At 35.2% G+C, this 19,900-nt stretch overlaps 1 protein-coding gene across 3 annotated transcripts in view; it reads left to right on the top strand.

The window, feature by feature from the left end:
* Nucleotides 1-19,605, top strand: part of ttc21b (tetratricopeptide repeat domain 21B) — a 34,786-nt gene extending 15,181 nt beyond the window's left edge. For 2 of the 3 annotated variants that reach the window (XM_048194654.1, XM_048194655.1), the window contains 16 exons: nt 55-279; nt 479-717; nt 4,441-4,513; nt 5,176-5,286; nt 6,719-6,857; nt 7,272-7,378; nt 7,890-8,078; nt 9,950-10,060; nt 10,364-10,445; nt 10,582-10,732; nt 12,306-12,467; nt 13,159-13,354; nt 15,947-16,171; nt 16,744-16,864; nt 16,953-17,020; nt 19,342-19,605. In XM_048194654.1, the coding sequence (XP_048050611.1) occupies nt 55-279; nt 479-717; nt 4,441-4,513; nt 5,176-5,286; nt 6,719-6,857; nt 7,272-7,378; nt 7,890-8,078; nt 9,950-10,060; nt 10,364-10,445; nt 10,582-10,732; nt 12,306-12,467; nt 13,159-13,354; nt 15,947-16,171; nt 16,744-16,864; nt 16,953-17,020; nt 19,342-19,419 (2,277 nt within the window). In that variant the 3' untranslated portion in view covers nt 19,420-19,605. The remainder of the gene's footprint in view (nt 1-54; nt 280-478; nt 718-4,440; nt 4,514-5,175; nt 5,287-6,718; nt 6,858-7,271; nt 7,379-7,889; nt 8,079-9,949; nt 10,061-10,363; nt 10,446-10,581; nt 10,733-12,305; nt 12,468-13,158; nt 13,355-15,946; nt 16,172-16,743; nt 16,865-16,952; nt 17,021-19,341) is intronic. The other variant, XR_007185448.1, reaches the window with a different exon arrangement.
* Nucleotides 19,606-19,900: the final 295 nt, after the last annotated feature.

The raw sequence follows: 19,900 nt of genomic DNA, 5'->3' as shown, positions 1-19,900 counted from the left end.
TTGCATTTATTATTCGATTCGATGGGACTGAATACGTAATTTATTTGTTCTCAGATCCGAGAGCATCCTCTGTATCACCTGATAAAGGCTCAGGCTCAGAGGAAGATGGGGCAGCTTCAGGAGGCCATTCAAACGCTGCAGATGGCCATGAGTCTGTGTGCTGTGAAGAGAACAGGCTCCTCGGCCAAAAGACAGAGTAAAAGAGTTGAGCTCAACTCGGCCGACTGCGTATCTGTGTTCCTGGAACTAGCTGAGGCTCTGTGGCTCAATGGAGAACAGGTTAGTGGACAACCTAACAACTGTTTACAGAAGGAAAATAGTGTTTTTCAAACATTTCTTCATTTCTTTAGTACATCTGCTCTTAATTATGTGTTGTTTATTAGTATTGCAGTAGTCTATTGTCTTTAAATATAATCGATATTGTCAGTAAAAATGTATACTATTGTTTTTGGGATAAAAATTTGTTTTGACTTCCCAGCACGAGGCAGCTAAAGTGATGCAAGATGCCATAAATGAGTTTACGGGCACTCCAGAGGAGCTACGAGTCACTATCGCCAATGCAGATCTTGCACTAATGCGAGGTGATACTGAACTGGCACTGAGCATGCTCAGAAACATCACGCCAGAGCAGCCATACTATGTGGAGGCCAAAGAAAAAATGGCAGACATCTACCTGAACCACAGGAAAGAGAAACGGCTTTACGTGAGCTGCTATAGGTAATGCCTGTTTATTTGTCAAATTTATTCATCATGTTCACTACATGTATTAGAGCTTACAGAATATCTTTTTCTCAGCATATAGGTGAATATTATTAAATCATGCCCAGGTCACATTTCTTTGGAAGCTTGTTTCCGCCACTGAATAAAATATAAAAAAGGTAATTGCACTTTTTTTCTCAGAAATGCATAATATAAACTCACCATTCTGGCTTTATAACACGCAATTGTGAGTTGTAAAGTCAGAATTGTGAGTTATAAAGTCAGAATTGTGAGTAATAAAGTCAGAATTCAGGGATATAAACTCGCAATTCTATGGAAAAAAGTCAGTCTTTTTTCCTCAGAATTTGACGTTATAACTTACAATTGTGAGTTTATATCTCACAATTCTGAGAAAAAAAAAGTCAGAATCATGAGATATAAACTCAAAATTGTAAGAAGAGAAAGTCTGAATTGTGAGATAAAAAGTCGCAATTATCCTTTTTTTTTTTTTTTTATTCCATGGCAGAAACAAGCTTCCATACATTTCACCCCAAAATCAAAAGAAAAAGTATATATGCTTCTCTTAATTATTTTACAGATTTCTTTTGTAGTTTTTTCCCCATAAATTTTAATGTCAGTTAATCACATGTTCCCCTAAAATCTCAAATATAACTGTAATTCATCATAATAATTAATGTATTCTTAAAGGATTAGTCCACTTTTAAATAAACTTTTCCTGAAAATTTACTCACCCCCATGTCATCCAAGATGTCCATGTCTTTCTTTCTTCAGTCGAAAAGAAATTAAGGTTTTTGATGAAAACATTCCAGGATTTTTTTCCATATAGTGGACTTCAATGGGCACCAAACAGTTGAAGGTCAAAATTAGTTTCAGTGCAGCTTCAAATTGTTCTACACAATCCAAGATGAGAAATACGGATCTTATCTAGTGAAACAATCACTCATTTTCTAAAAAAACAAAATAAAATTTTATACATATTAACCATAAATGCTCATCTTGAACTAGCTCTCTTCTTCTTCTTCTCTATCAGAATTCCGGCAGTGTAGACACTGCTAAGTGTATTACTGCCCTCCTCAGGTCAAAGTTTGAACTAATTGTTAGATACTATTGAACTAGCATATTGCATATAAAAATTAGTTCAAACTTTGGCCTGTGGAGGGCAGTAATACACTTAGCAGTGTCTACACTGCTGGAATTCTAATAGAGAAGAAGAAGAGAGCTAGTTCAAGATGAGCATTTATGGTTAAAACTTTTTTCAATTTTTTTCAGAAAATGAGCGATGGTTTCACTAGATAAGACCCTTATTTCTCATCTGGGATCGTGTAGAACAATTTGAAGCTGCAGTGAAACTAATTTTGACCTTCAACTGTTTGGTGCCCATTGAAGTACACTATATGGAGAAAAATCCTGGAATGTGTTCATCAAAAACCTTAATTTCTTTTCGACTGAAGAAAGAAAGACATGGACATCTTGGATGACATGGGGGTGAGTAAATTATCAGGAAAAGTTTATTTAAAAGTGGACTAATCCTTTAATGGTGGCTCATATTAAAATCTAGTATTTTTTTTTTTCATTACGGTAATAACAGGTCCTAAAATTAACACTCGTCAAGTGCCAAATGCGAGTAAACATCGTTGTTGGCGAGTAAATGAACCGGTGTCAGTTGCCAATTGGCCAGTATCAATTTTGTTAATTCTAACAAACAATGTTGTGACAACATGAATGTGAAAAAAGTGAGCTATGCTCTGTACAGTTGACGGGTCAGTGCTTCATCATCACGAAAGTTTTAGCCTTTCCAATGTAAATATTCAAGTGCTATAACACGCGAAAGGGAATGTGTTACTCACACGCTGTGTGGGAAGTTTAATATTCGAAGCGTGCAACCTGAAAGACGCGTCTGTCAGACAGCGTGCAAAGTTGAGCTCTCTTTTATGCCTTCCTGCACTTCAATGGACAAATTCACTCAAAATTATGTCAAAAAACGCCTGTCTCGGCAAGTATCCTAGTAAACATAGTCGGTTATGTAAGTGAATGCAAACACAAAATGCATGATCCGTGTGTGCATTCGGTCTTAAAGTGACAGCATCCTAATAATCCTGCTACTGTCTGCGTTTTTATTGTTAACCAAACAACAAAGGACAATCTAAGATTCTGGTGTCATAACTGACTGTTTTTGTGTCATGGCTAGTAAAAAAATATTTTTGGCCGGAAAATTTTCTTCTCTCACCGGCCATTGGAAGGAAATATGCTTAATTGTCATCATGCAAAATATCTTAATGGTCCTATAAACAGTAGGGCTGTAACGATATGCGATATGAAACCGAAATCGCGATACGCAGGTCCACGAACCTGTATCGCGATGTGAGAAGGCAGAATCGCGACACACCCTTTCCAACTCCCAGAGTTATCCTTCCTGTCCAGATCCAATGCTACCACATTTTTAAATTACTATAAGTATTAGGGGTGTAACGATTTATCGTAGATGTTGTGTCTCAATCAGCTCTCTAGTTCAGTAAGTGTTTCGGGCACACATTGAATCTTGCAAGCAGGTTTAAACGTTTCTCATGTCAGTCTCTTGCATGGTCGCGTGAGAAAAGTCGTGGCTTTCTTTCACCGCAGTGCCACAGCAACAGCTGTGCTCACAGAAAAGCAAAAGACGCTTGCGATGCTTTGCTTTAAGAAGTTCTGTGGGGCCGTTCACATATTGCGTCTTTTCCGCGTGCAAGTTAGTTATTATTTTCAAATGTAGCCGCGCGGCAGGCGCGCTCATAATGGGATCAACGCGGTCGTGACGCGCATGCAATTCTCAACTTCTCAGAATGCCGCAAGCGCACCGCAGGTCGTGTGACAAGAATCAACCGATCAGCTATGGCCTTTCCGTAACAAAACATCAAAAGCTCAGCCGAACAGCTGATCATAGCTGTACATGGTGGTTTTTATATCTTATCTCCATCAATATATCTCGTAGTAAAACTAATGCAAGGGCTAGAAATCATTTATCCTTTGCAGAAACATCCTGATCCTCTTGGAGAGCTCAGTTCATGGTTGCATAGCAACGACCGACGCCACGGGAGCGCAAGCGCTTTGGAAAGAAGGAGAAGCGGTGCGGCCGCGCCTTCCACGCGTTTTTAGACGCGATATGTGAACGGCCCCTATTCATAATTCTAAGTTCATGTTAAATTTAACATTTTTTTTCAGTGACAGACAGCCCTATTCAACTGTTAATTTGAATACAGAAGGTTTTTATTAAACCTTGAAATGTGATCTTGTATGTACAACAAGGAAAATTATTGAAATTTGTTAATGTTTTTTTAATAAATCTTGTTTGAATTTCAGTTTCATTTTGTTCAAAATATCGTGATACGTATCGTATCGTGTACTCCGTATCGAGATACGTACCGTATCGTGACCTGAGCGTATCGTTACACCCCTAATAAACAGGTATCAGTTTCTTTAAGAAAAGTGTTTTTTCTTTAATATTTGATTTAGAGAACTGAATTGAATGCTGAACTTGCATTTTAACGCTCTGTAATCACGTGTTTATGTGGTCTGTTTAGATGTCTAAAATGAAGTCTGCAGCTCTTCAATGGTATTCACATGTGTTGACAGTTTCCAACAACTAGTTCGGATACACCTGTGCAAACAATCATCAAACACTCATATACACACGGGCGGATCTTATTACTGTACCATTGCGTATTAACATCTCTGTCTCATCAGGGATTTGGTGGACAAATTACCGAGCCCTCATACCTTCCTGTTACTCGGTGATGCCTACATAAACATTCAGGAGGTGGGAGAGATTCTTGTTGTTTATTCATTTGTTTACATTTGTGTTTGAATGTCACATTTAGTGAAGATCTTTGTTTAGAAGCCCAAATATGCATTTCTTTTTTATAAGATGTCTGCCTCTATCACCACACAAATATTTACTATACAATGTAAACAGTGAATCCTTATCTCATGAATGGAACAGTCATTGAAATTCCTGAAGGTTTTTTACATAACAAATTTTACACAACACATCATCAAATACTATATATGATGAACGATATAAAAAATACTATATACTAAATAACAGATTTTTTTGCATAACAATTTTTATTTTTTTATTTTGCATTATGGTAATGAGAATGGGAGGAAAATGTACTTCATTATCATGAAATATTTTAGCAAATTAATATAATTATGTTATATATTAAATACTATTATAAGTATTATATTTAATTAAATATATATATATATATTTTTTTTTTTATTATTATTTATTTATTTATTTTTTATTTTATTTATTTATTTATTTAAATGAGATTCACCAAAACATTTCTATCATGTCTGATGAGTCCTTCATATTCAGAAAGGCATATTTGTTTATAGTTTTTTTTTCTTTTTCTTTTTTGTTGTTTTGTCATTACATTGATGTATATGTATGAAAATAATGATCTCTGCTGACAGCCAGAGCTGGCCATTGAAGTATATGAACAGGCCTTAAAGAAAAACCCTAAAGACGGAGCTGTGGCCAGTAAGATTGGGAAAGCACTCGTCAAGACCCACAACTATGTAAAGGTAAGTGAAGAGACTTTTCATGGACTTTTCTAAAATGCTTCACACTTTCCCCTGCATTTCAAAGCTCTAAATATTATCCTATTTAAATGTTATTTTTTAATGTGAAGATTTGTTAAACTAAAAGTTTAAAGATGAAGGAAAACTAACACTTCAAGGCAAACAATTACTTAAAAAAGACATGAAATTACCATTAGATGGCGGCAGAGTAGCACCTATTGACTCCCTAATACATGGAAAAGTAGGGAAAGTGACAGTCTCATGAAAAACAAAAACTTATTATATATATATATATATATATATATATATATATATATATATATATATATATATATATATATATATATACACACTACCGTTCAAAAGTTTGGGATTGGTAAGATTTTTAATATTTTTAAAAGAAGTTTTGTCTGCTCACCAAGATTGCATTTATTTAATTAAAAATACAGTAAAAACAGTAATATTGTGAAATATTATTACAATTTAAAATAACTGTTCTATTATATACTGTTCTATTGGAATATAATATAAAATGTAAGTTGTTTCTGTGTTGGAAAAGCTGAATTTTCAGCATAATTTCTCCAGTCTTCAGTGTCACATGATCCTTCAGAAATCATTTTAATATGAAGATTTGCTGCTCAAGAAACATTTATTATTATTATTATCAATGTTAAAAACAGTTGTATACTTTTTTTTTCAGGATTCCTTGATGAATAGAAAGTTCAAAAGAACAGCATTTATCTGAAATACAAAGCTTCTGTAGCATTATACACTACCGTTCAAAAGTTTGGGGTCAGTAAGAATTTTTTTTTCATTTTTTTGAGAAGAATTTAAAGAAATTATTTTTTTTTTCAGCAAGGATGCATTAAATCGATCAAAAGAGACAGTAAAGACATTTAAAATGTAACAAAATATTATATTTCAAATAAATGCTGTTCTTTTGAACTTTCTATTCATCAAAGAATCCTGAAAAAAATATTGTACACAAATATTCAAATAACATCTGTACACAATAAATGTTTCTTGAGCAGCAGATCAGCATATTAGAATGATATCTGAAGGATCATGTGACACTGAAGATTGGATTAATGATGCTAGTAAAGCAAGTAAAGATCACTTCTTTTATAATCACTGAAGCTGCTTGTCAGTTCAGTATGGTACATTTATTAAGAATTGAATATTTACATTTTTCCCTATAAAAATTATGTTTTTGCACATTACTGTTAATAAGTTAATTTTATCTGCATCTCAATTCAAGCTCAGTGCTTTACTGTCAAATTTCCAATAAATAAACCTGTAATATTATTAGTAACTGCACTTATTAATGCAAAACAGTAGTAATATGATTAAATTACCTTTATGATATAAAAAACCCAGCGCCACCAAAGCCCTGAATTATAAATGCAGTTTCACTATATATCTTTTCCCTTCCCAGGCCATTAACTATTATGAGGCTGCTCTGAAGAGCGGGCAGCAGAGTTTCCTGCGTTATGACCTGGCCGACCTGCTCATGAAGCTCAGGCAGTATGAACGCTGTGAAAAAGTCCTACAAGAGGCTCTCACACATGATCCTGGTGAGAAACATCTCAGAAATTAAGAAGATTAATGGAGATTTGAGCTTGTTTAACACAGATGTCTGATCCGGAATGAAATGTGTGTTTAAGCAATAAAAAGGAATATTACATATCTGCTGGGTATTTTTACTTGTATTTTTTACTATATTTACTGCATTTCATAGCCCTTAAAAAGCTGAATTATTTGTTTCAGGGTGTGTATTCAAAAACCTGTTGCACGACTGACAAATTAAATTAGGAATGTCAGAAAAGTCCGTTGGGTGTGTCATGGAAAAACATGGGTGTGCACTTTTGATTGATGTTTGGAAGGTGGTTCAGCTTAGTGAAATTTAAAATGCAATTTTCGTGTAGTGCACAATGCAGTTTCTGTTATTGACATGCGATCAATGGCGTCTTCCTGTCTTTATTTTTCAGTGAATGAGCTGCCGCTACTTACCGAAGACTGTCGTTATCTTGTGCTTCTCGCCAAGGTTCAGAGCAAAGTCAATAAAAATGAGGAAGCATTACTGTCCTTACAGAGAGTGAGCTGAATGTCTTTTCCTCTGAAACAGGGTTGTTATTGTTAACTAAAACTATTACAAATCATTTTTGGTAATTGAAATAAAGCTAAAATAAAATCTAAATATTGAAGAAAGACTTTTATTACATAAATATGTTTAAGTTGAAGTACTAAAATTATACTAAATATACTAAAAATAAAGTTAGAATAGAAAAAAAAAGAATAAAAATGACAAAATTACTAAAAGTGATAGTTCACCCAAAAATGAGAATTCTGTCATCATTTACTCACCATCAAGTTGTTTTAAACCTGTATGAGTTATGGAAGTCAGTGGGGTCCATCAACTGTTTGGTTACTGACATTCTTCAAAATATCATCTTTTGTGTTTAACAGAAGAAAGAAATTCATACAGGTTTGGAACAACTTGAGGCTGAGTAAATGATGACAGAGTTTCAATTTTGAGGTGTAGTGTTTCTTTAATTTCATGCCCAAATCAAATGATTGAAGTGTTCTGAAATTGTGCTTCTCCTCAGGCGAGAGATGTGCAGGCGAAGGTACTGAAGCGCGTTCAGCTGGAGCAGCCCGACTCGGTGCCCGCGCAGAAGCAGCTCGCCGCAGAGATCTGCGCCGAAATCGCCAAACAGTGCAGCAGCCAGCGCGGCTACGAACGAGCCGTCAAGTTTTACAAAGAGGCGCTTGTGTACTGTGAAAGTGACAGCAAGGTCAGTGTGGCCCGGATCAGTGAGTCCAGTGTGTTCCTCTGCAGCTGGATCAGTCCGGCCGAGCCTGGAGCTGTCAGGCAGTTTGTGTGTGTGGTGCTGCATTTGAACACGACACAGGCATACATTTGCTCTACAAACTATCACCAATTAATCACCCCATAGACCATATTAAAAATGCGCACCTGGTATTTTGTAATGTAGAATACAATTTGTAATTATTTATATATATATAATATGTGACCATTCAAAAGTTTTAGATTGCAAAGATTTTTTTTTTTTGTATCAAAAGAAATCTCTTCTGCTCACCAAAGCTGAATTTATTTGATACAAAATACAGTAAAGACGGCAATAATGTAAAATATTTTTACAATTTAAAAGAACTGTTTTCTATTGTGAGATATTTGAAAATGTAATTTATTCCTGTGATCAAATCTGAATTTTCAGCATCATTACTCCAGTCATCAGTGTCACATGATCCTTCAGAAATCATTCTAATATGCCGATTTGCTGCTCAAGAAACATTTATTACTATTATCAATGATGAAAATAGTTGTGTACAATATTTTTAATTTTTCAGGGTTCTTTTATGAATAGAAAGTTAAAAAGAACAGCATACATCTAAAATACAAAGCTTTTATGTGTGTGTGTGTGTGTGTGTGTGTATATATATATATATATATATATATATATATATATATACTCAGCAAAAAAAGAAACGTCCCTTTTTTCAGGACTGTGCATTTCAACAATAATGTTGTAAAAATCCAAATAACTTTACAGATCTTCATTGTAAAAGGTTTAAACAATGTTTTCCATGCATATTCAATTAACCATTATCAATTAATTAACATGCACCTCTGGAATGGTCGTTAAGACCTTAACAGCTTACAAAAAGTAGGCATTTAAGGTCACAGTTCTAAAAACGCAGGACACTAAAGAAACTTGTCTACCGACCCCAAAGAAAGATGCCCAGGGTCCCTGCTCATCTGCGTGAACGTGCATTAGGCATGCTGCAGGGAGGCATGAGGACTGCTGATGTGGCTATAGGGCAATAAATTGCCATGTCCGCACTGTGAGATGCCTGAGACAGCGCTACAGGGAGACAGGAAGGACAGCTGATCAGCTGTTCATACAAATATTTACACATTAAGTTTACTGAAAGTAAAAACAGTTGAAAGTCAGAGGACGTTTCTTTTTTTGCTGAGTATATATATAATATATACAGTATGTGTGTGTGTGTGTGTATTTCTGTTATACATTAAATAGCTATATTTATAATATTTTATTAAATAGCTTTTATTTTTATCTATATATTATTGTTTGATAATTCAATGAATTGCAAATAAAAAAGGTGCTAATTCAGTTTTGTAAATCTAACTCAGTAAATCTAATTCAATTCTGTTTTAATCAACTAGATCAACACAAAACACAAAAATTATGTCACAAATATTTATTTACTTATTTACTCATTTATTTATATTTATTTACTTATTATTTATATTACGGGTAGTTATGACTTTACATTTTAAATTAAATTGACTTTAAAATTAATAAATAATATTTTAGATATTTTTGTATTATTATTTTTTAAATCACACTTCAGCACAATTTATATTTGTCTACAAATCTGTTTTTTTTTTCCAGTTTGTCCAATCATAAGGTTTTTTTAAATCATGAGAAACATCAATTCAGTCAAATGTGGCTGGTAATGTGTAATTGGTAACACACTGTTGTGCATTTAATGGATGTTTTTTTTACTGCATAAAAAATGCGAAACATAATATAATGATTCTTTTTGAAAGCAGTACACGTTTCTGTGTCCCTCTTGAACGGCTGTGAAAGTAAATGTGGGTGTTTGTGTGTTTAATCAGGTGATGCTGGAGTTGGCTCAGCTGTATCTTACCCTGGATGATGTCGAGGCCTGTCAACAGCAGTGCAGTGCCATTCTGAAGAACGATCCGGTCAACGAGTCCGCCACACTGGTCAGTTTCCCTAAGCCCTCTCTCATGACTTCACAACTATGGACCAATCAGATGAATCCAGAGGTGGAATAAACATCTTGAGTGTGTAGAGTGTAACAGTAGAGTTCTGGAGGGAAAATTCTCATTGATTTTCTCTATAGAGAAATTGATGATTAAATAAATAAACCTTTCAAGTCAGCCTCTGAAGATGCCACAAAACAGTTCAGTTGTTATTTATTTATTTATTTTTACACTAAAACAGTCATATTCTCCCACAGCTCTTTTGTAATTTTCAAACTTTTTCTTTTCCGTGTTTGTTGTTAGATGATGGCAGACCTTATGTTCCGGAAGCAGGACTATGAACAGGCTGTATTTCACTTCCAGCAGCTCTTGGAGAAGAAACCAGGTGTGTCATTCATCTCCAGAGTTTTCAAACGATGCCGTTCTTGCAGCAGCCCCTCAGCTTTCCTTCCATATACTCATAAGAACCGCAGAGGAAACCCAAGGATGGTCTAATGAGCTCATTTGATTTCTTCCCCCAGACAACTACCCAACGCTGTCCCGCCTCATTGATCTGCTGCGCAGAGCCGGCAAACTGGAGGAGGTTCCAAGATTCCTTGAGATGGCAGAGAAACACTCATCGAGGGCCAAGTTTGAGCCTGGATACAACTACTGCAAAGGGCTCTACCTTTGGTAAGATTATAAAATTAGAAATAGATGGGAACGCTTTATGATGATGCTAAAAGCTGGGTTTCACAAAGGGGTTCATGAGCTGATGAAAAGCTAATAAATTAAATCATAAAATTAAAGTAAATAAATATAATAAAACACGTTTTGTTTACCTGCATGTGACCATAAAATGACATCAAAGAACCATGAATGTGAATATGTTGTTAAATTAAATATTAACTTAAAGGTGCCCAAGAATGCTTTTTCACAAGATGTAATATAAGTCTAAGGTGTCCCCTGAATGTGTCTGTGAAGTTTCAGGTCAAAATATCCCATAGATTTTTTTTTTATTAATTTTTTTAACTGCCTATTTTAAGGCATCATTAACTATGCACTGATTTTTTCAGCGCGCCGGCCCTCATTAAATCGCGTGCTCCCTGCCACACGAGCTCTCGATTATATTACAGCACATTTACAAAGTTCACACAGCTAATATAACCCTCAAATGGATCTTTACAAGATGTTCGTCATGCATGCAGTATGCATGCTTCGAATTATGTGAGTAAAGTATTTATTTTGATGTTTATATTTGATTCTCTATGAGTTTGATAGTGCTCCATGGCTAACGGCTAATGCTACACTGTTGGAGAGATTTATAAAGAATGAAGTTGTGTTTATGAATTATACAGACTGCAAGTGTTTAAAAATGAAAATAGCGACAGCTCTTGTCTCCGTGAATACAGTAAGAAACGATGGTAACTTTAACCTCATTTAACAGTACATTAGCAACATGCTAACGAAACATTTAGAAAGACAATTTACAAATATCACTAAAAATATCATGATATCATGGATCATGTCAGTTATTATTGCTCCATCTGCCATTTTTAGCTATTGTTCTTGCTTGCTTACCTAGTCTGATGATTCAGCTGTGCACAGATCCAGACGTTAATACTGGCTGCCCTTGTCTAATGCCTTTCATAATGTTGGGATCATGGGCTGGCATATGCAAATATTGGGGCGTACACCCCGACTGTTACGTAACAGTCGGTGTTATGTTGAGATCTGCGTGTTTTCCGGAAGTCTTTTAAACAAATGAGATTTATATAAGAAGGAGGAAACAATGGAGTTTGAAACTCAACGTATGTCTTTTCCATGTACTGAACTCTTGTTATTCAACTATGCCGAGGTAAATTCAATTTTGAATCCGATGGCACCTTTAAAATCTTAGAGGTAAATATTTTGTCATATGGGTCTGTCTTACATTCATTTATATATAAAAATTTCAGCTTTGATCTCAGGAATAAATTACATTTTAAAATATATTCAAATACAATGTAATAATATTTCACAGTATTACTGACAAAAACATTTGGGAATTACTTCTCTGAAGTATCTGAATCTGATTAGTCATGCACATTGATAAATTTAAGACAACAACCTTAGTTTTTGGTTGCTGAATTGAATACAAGCCAAATAGAGTGAATCTCATGAATCGCTGAATCGCATGGCCAGGTCACATTTCACTCTAAAGTAATTCCCTTTGTTTCTTCCAAATTTAATATGGACTTGAATATTGATCTTCTGCTTCTCACAGGTACACCGGCGAACCTAACGATGGGTTGCGTCACTTTAACAAAGCCCGGAAGGACAACGACTGGGGCCAGAACGCAGTGTACAACATGATTGAGATTTGTCTCAACCCTGATAATGAGACCATAGGAGGAGAGGTGTTCGAGAACCTGGACGGAGACATGGGGTGGGTCCAAAATTTATTCAGAGAAAATGAACACAGATCTCAAATTTTGAATTGTTCATTGTCACATGTCTGACTTTAGTTTTCCTTATATGGCGAAATGCAGTTAAACACATCAGTTAAAGTGCAACTCCCCCGATTTTTAACCCGCTTTGTATTGTTACTATGTTGGTAGTATATGTACACCTGGGAACAATACAAGTTGACACCATTATGACTAAAAGTTCAAACAAGGCACTATTTGACTCTGGTCAAGCCTGTCCAATAGGAACAGACTGAGAGTGGCCTAATGCATTATGGGTTTTCCTACCTATTTGGCAATTTTTTTTGCCTTTCTACAGCATAAGCAGCCAAGTTTTATTGAAAGCCCATATTACCAGCGGTAAATTACCCATTTAAAACAGCTGCTTAAATAAAATAACAATGAGTATTCCACTCGAAACGTCCACAAGTGCCACAGGAGATGCATTTGAGATTCATGTTCCTGCCAAGTGAAAATTGTAATCTGTCTCAGCTGAACACTGGTGATCAGTTCACCTGAGACGGATCTTAATACCAGGTGCCTCAGATGTCTGATACAAACCATGTGTGAAAACACTTCACCAATATTCCCTTGGTGTGTTTTATTCTGCATAAGCTGTTTTTGAGTTTTATTCAGTCTTACTAATGATGCATTTCGTTTGTATGAGTTCAGAAACTCTACGGAGAAGCAGGAGTCCGAGCAGCTGGCCGTGAGAACAGCGGAGAAGCTCTTAAAGGAGCTGAAGCCGCAAACCCCAGCGGGACACGTACAGCTGCGCATCCTGGAGAACTACTGCTATCTGGCCACCAAGCAGAAAGCCAACGTGGAAAGAGCTCTCAACATCTTCATTGAGATCGCAAACAGTGAGGTGTGTGGGCATCACATGACGGATATTTGTGTGCATGTGTTGAATACACACACACACACCCACACATGCACACATGCACACCGCTTTTGTATATGCATGAATCACACCTTCAAGGCAAATTTACACTAGTGTTCAGAACTTTTACTGCATTAAATTGACTGAAAGTGACATTTATAAGTAAATGCTGTTCTTTTGAACTTTATATTCATCAAAGAATCCTAAAATAAAATGTATCACCGTTTCCACAAAAAATATGAAGCAGCACAACTTTTTTCAACATTGATAATAATCAGAAATGTTTCTTGAGCAGCAAATCAGCATATTAGAATGATTTCTGAAGGATCATGTGACACTGAAGACTGGAATAATGATGCTGAAAATTCAGCTTTGATCACAGGAATAAATTACATTTAAAATACATTCCAATAGAAAACAGCTATTCTGCAATACTAGTTCACAATATTACTGTTTTTACTGTATTTTTGATCAAATAAATGCATCCGGGGTGAGCAGACAACAATTCTTTCAAAAACATTGGTAGTGTATATGTTATTCAGTAGGCTTTTGTATGAAAGCTTGTTTCTGCTATTAAAAGGTAATTTTTATCTCACAGTTTTATACTCACAATTGCGAGTTAAAAAGTCAAAATTGCGAGATATAGAGATATAAAGTGGCAATTTTGACAATTCTGACTTTCTCAGAATTGTGTGATATAAACTCAGTTGTGAGTTATAAAGTCAGAATTGCTTGCTATAAACTTGCAATTGTGTCTTATAGTCTTACTGACTTTATCTCACAATTCTGACTTTTTTCTTGCAAGTTTTTATCATGCAATTCTGACTTTATAACTCACAATTCGAGTTATAAAGTCAGAATTGTGAGATATAAACTCATAATTCTGAGAAAAAATGTCAGTCTTTTTCCCCTCACAATTGGACATTATAACACGCATTTTACCTTATTACTTGCAATTCTGACTTCATAACTCGCAATTGAGAGTTTATATTTCACAATAATGAGAAAAAAAGTCAGAATTGTGAGATAAAAAGTCACAATTGCCTTTTTTATTTATTATTTCATGGAGGAAACTTCCATACTTTTGTTACTCCTGTTTAAGACTAAACATTGTTGTCATTTGCTCTCCATTTTCTGAGCAGAATGAAAGTTGCTAAATTGTTTTCAATATTTTACCATAAATTTTGTCGAATGAACTTAATTAAAAGAGTTAAAGGTCCCGTTTTTCGTGGTTTTTTGAAGCTTTGATTGTGTTTATAGTGTGCAATATAACATGTGTTCATGTTTCGCGTGTAAAAAAACACAGTATTTTTCACATAATTTACTTATCTGTATACCGCTGTTTCCACTGTCATAAAAACGGGCTGATGACTTCCTTGTTCTATGAAGTCCCTCCTTCAGAAATACGTAACGAGTTCTGATTGTGCCAGCGGTTCCTGTGTTGTGATTCGACAGCAGCTTAGCGCTCCTTGCCCGGAAAGGTCACGCCTCTTACCATAACGTGGAGATGCACGCGCTCAGTGTTATTGTAAACATGTCTTTAATTTTACCCTATCAATTTGAGCCGGAATCAGACCCGGTGATTGGACTGCGGGATGAAAATAACAGTGTTTCGACGACATGCCGACAAACACACTCTACAAACGCAACTCTTGTGTATTCCTGTGGGCGGAGGTTAGTCAAAAAACTGTTTTAGTGACGTCATTAAAGAAGGAAGTAGAGGGATGTAGTCCAAACTGGCCGTTCGATGTAGGCGACTTCTGTTAAATAAAATATCTCGCTTGGCATTGAACTTTGAGCTTTAAAATTTTACAGATTTTATTTATACTCTAACAACAACATTACAACATTACACACTAACTAAAGTTTGAAACATGGGATCATGAAGAACGGGACCTTTAAGGGCCATTTTGTCTTGTTTCCAGCCTAAATATCTAAAAAAAAATTAAATATTGATACTTTTATTTGATGTTGAAGTAAAATGACAAGATAATTTTTCTTGTTTTCTGGACCTGTAACTAAATACTTAAACAAATGACGTAGTGTCGTCAAAAGTACCGACTTCGGTACCAAGTCGGTACTGAAATTGAAAAAATGTGACACTTTGAGCACTGTTGTGGGGACTCATAAATGCCTCTGAGTGGCCATTGTGTTCATGCACTCATCCAGTATTTCTGTGATTGGCTACAATGATCAACGGTTCAAAAACATGTTATAAACAGACATCGATGATGCTTGCACAGATACACACAAGAGCGTTTGAAAGTTGGCATTGATCAGTCCACTGATAGACGCCTGCTTTCAAATAAGAAAGAGCGAAGCATCAGTTTAATGTCGATAGAGAGTGAGGTAAGATTCTCACATGACACGGCATACTAAAAACTCGCCACTCAAGATCAAGAGCTTTTTTTTTTTAATTATTTATTCCACTGCCCGCTGTTTTTCATTGCAAAAACGTGTTCTGTGTGGATGTCCCCTAAGAAATGTTTAGCCACAGATATGAGGTGAATCCTCTTCTTTCATGTTTCACAGCTTCATTCACTCAACTACCCCAGAAAATCTGTTTGTTCTGTGCAGAAAGATCATGTTCCTGCCCTGCTGGCCATGGCCACTGCCTACATGATCCTGAAACAAACCCCTCGAGCCCGAAATCAGCTCAAACGCATTGCCAAGATGAACTGGAACATCAGAGATGCGGATGAGTTCGAAAAAAGCTGGCTACTCCTGGCGGACATCTACATCCAGTCGGGAAAATACGACATGGCTGGAGAGCTACTGAAAAGGTGCCTACGCCACAACAAGGTGCTGATTTATTTGTTTAACATTACAATTATTTCTGGAAATTCAGCTGTTCAAAATAATAAAAGATTAGCGCATTTAAATCCAAACATGTGGTAAAAAAAATGGCTCTTTTTAAATGATCCTCAGTATGTTTGTCTTGTTTACCAGTATAAATATCTAAACATTTTTAAACAAAGATATATTTACTTGAGATGCTAAATAAAGTAAGATATTAAGTCTTATTTTATGAAAAATTAATCAAAATTAAGTGATATTTTTGCTGAAAACAAGAAAAATATCTGCCAGTAGTGTAAGAAAAATAAACTTGTTTTTCCTTTGAATTTGAGTTTTTATATTTTCTTACCCAATTAGCAGATTTTTTTTCTTTTTTAAGCATAAACCCACTTAATTTTGATACATTTTCAGTGTTTATTTTTAAATTGATGGCCAAAAAAACGAAAGTGTGCCGAACCCCTAAAACATCACAACAACAACTTCCTTGCAAGCTCTTCATTTGACATAACGGAATATCCAGAATAATAAATAACACTGATGCCAATGACAGACTGATGTCTTAACCTGTTTTACAACAGTCCTGCTGCAAGGCGTACGAGTACATGGGTTACATTATGGAGAAGGAGCAGTCGTTCAGAGATGCTGCCATGAATTATGAATTGGCCTGGAAGTACAGCAATCAAACCAACCCCACTGTCGGTAAGATTAAAGCCCCTCAAACGCTCTGTTGTGTGTGTATGTGTGTGTGCACATCCCTCCTTGACATCAGCATCCTGTCGTTTACCAGGTTACAAGCTTGCGTTCAATTACCTGAAGGCCAAAAGACACGTGGATGCTATAGATGTGTGTCATAAAGTGAGTATGCAATTTGAATTTCTAAAGGAAATGCTGTACAGAGAACAACAGGCAGATTCCAGAAGCAAAATCACATTCATTTTTTCCATAGAGAAACAATTTTTTACAAATAATGTTCAAACTTTTCTAGACATACTTATCTAGAGTCCACCCCAAGAATCGGGTCTCCTTTAGGACCAGGCGGTAATGCCTGATCAAAAGTTGTTATCATGATGTCTTGACTAATTATAACCTATTTCACTATTGTATGGTGTTTATTACATTATGTGCACAAACAACATGCTTGAAATATAAGTATTGTATAATGTATTGCATAATAAAACAAACTGGAAACACATATATAATATATATATAAGGATAAGGATTGTTGCAACATACTATGTTCTGTAAAAGTTATTTAATATTAATTTTACACAATAATAGCAATGTGGTATAGTATATAATATTACTATTATAAATTTTGAATAAATTAATTGTCATGCTAAGTACACACAAATATTATTCATTTGAAACATGTCATTGGGAACTATATTGGAAGCAAAAAACATACCTAATATAATATAAGCTAAGCTAGCAGGCTAGATGTACTGTATGCTATGCTGGTACATAAGCTAACTAAAAAACAGTAAGGACGAGAAATGCTTGATTTCACAACCTATAGCTTCAGTTATATACCAGTATATGATCCATGCCATTTAAAAGACATTATTGGTCATTATAACACATTTTAAACAAAATAAATGATAACGTGATTTTGCAGGAATTATAATCAGGCGCTAAAAATGCTACCCATTAAAAGTCTGTTGAACCAATGGGATCACTCGGGGAGACCCGATTCCCGGGGGGACTCGCGGGGCGTTCCAAACGGGATATATCGCCCTCTGAAGGGCACTTTGGAGTGAAAAGAATCATGGCTGCCATATTGAAGGGTTGTTCCAAACCGAAGTGCTCAAACCTGGCCACTTCAAAGGGCCCTTGGGAATAAAGGAATTCGAAGGATACAACTGATGGACACTTCGGGCCCCCATAATCCTTTGCACAGGGAAGTTGTTTGGTGTCACAGAATGGGTACAGGGGGCTCAGAGTTCGATTTTATGTATAGTATTTTTTTATACTACTGTAATATTTATGCAAGTTAGATTTGGTGCATCATTATGGTCAAAACAACATTGTACTTCATCAAAAATACTTTACAACTCCCTTTATCAGTCCATTCAAATCTTTCAAATACATAGACAAAATATACAATACAGTGCGATAAACCAAAAATAAATAAATAAACTAATGTTAAACGTTAATAAAAGATGCAGCTTGCACAATCTACTCATCGTTCAGAGCGTGTTTTTGGGGGCGTCAACCAGCGTACAAAATGTGCGACAAAGGCGCCTCCTTGATTGTCTCATTAAGATGACACAGAAGCATTTTTGACCCCTACACCCTTCATCTTCGAAACTCTCTCTCTCGAGGGTAAACCCTTTGAAGGGATTGAGATGAGCCCTTCCGAATGGAACGCAGGGTGGATTTCTCACCACACCGGCAGTGCATATACTTACTTCTTGGCAACCTGCCAAAATAAAAGCTTGCTGATTTTAGGTTGGAAAATGTTGAAAATTCATATATAAATAAAAAAGTAAAAAAGAAAAAAAATGGAAATATTAGCATTGTATTTTTAAGTGTACTATAAAATAATTGTATTTTTATTTTATCCTCTTTTTTTATTTTAAAATATAATAGTATTATCACACTAGTTATTATTTTGTTTATTATTTTATTTAAAAAAAAAAAACCTAAATAATGTGCAATAATGTTTCTATTCATTTTTATTTATTCTATTATTTTTATTTATTTATATATATATTTTATACCCCTGTGTGTGTGTGTGTGTGTGTGTGTGTGTGTGTATATATAAATATATATATATATACACACACACACACACACACACGGGTATAAAATATATATATATAAATAAATAAATTCTGGCATCATAGACAGTCTCTCTTGAATTTGGCCAACTATAGTCTCTCAAATGTGAATTTTTGCAAGGTTCACAAAGTTTTTTGGGGGGTATTTTAAATACATTTTTGCTTTGAATTGTAACATTATGAATAATTTCAGAACATGTTAATTTGGTTCATGGTTTAGAGCTTTTTATTGAAGTCTTTTAAAATGTCTACAGAGAAAATGAATGAAAAATATTCTTACAAAAACCACAGCTGCTGCAAAAGTGGACAGTCACTGTTGTGATTCAAGTGAAACATGATAAAACCTGTTGCATCTTCTTTCAGTCTTGTGTTTGTCTGAATGTCTCACACCCTCAGGTTTTGGACGCACATCCCAACTATCCACGGATCAGAAAAGATATCTTGGACAAAGCAAGAGCGGCTTTAAGATCATGACAGAATGACCGGTGTGGTGTTTGCTCAATCCTGATTTCATCTATGATTACATATACTGACACTTATCATTGAACTTTATAAGAAATGTTTTGATATGACTACATCCAGTGTTAAATGAGCATTAAAAACAAGCATTAATATTTTCCATTATGTTCACAGAATTAAATAAACATTTCAAAACACTAATGTCGGGCCACAGCTGCCGCTTCTGTCTGCAATATGTGTTTTGTGAAGTTGAATGTGAAGTTACAACTGAGCACACTGGACACACAATGCAATGTGCTTGACCTTGCATTTTCAATGTGTCTCTTTTTGACTCTTTATTTGATAAGACTGGCAAACGTTACAGCATTTTTGCCTAAAATTGAATCAAAAATGAATGTTGTGATGTTTTTCCATCAAGAGGTGCATCAACTTTTGGTCAAGATCTTGTATTGACAATGCAAGAGGTGCAGTTCACATTTATTTGTATAGCGCTTTT

The sequence above is a fragment of the Megalobrama amblycephala genome, linkage group LG6 (assembly GCF_018812025.1).
Source record: "Megalobrama amblycephala isolate DHTTF-2021 linkage group LG6, ASM1881202v1, whole genome shotgun sequence".
Classification (NCBI taxonomy): domain Eukaryota; kingdom Metazoa; phylum Chordata; class Actinopteri; order Cypriniformes; family Xenocyprididae; genus Megalobrama; species Megalobrama amblycephala.
The sequence above is the reverse complement of the archived record's forward strand: the minus strand, read 5'-3'. Positions and strand labels throughout refer to the sequence as shown.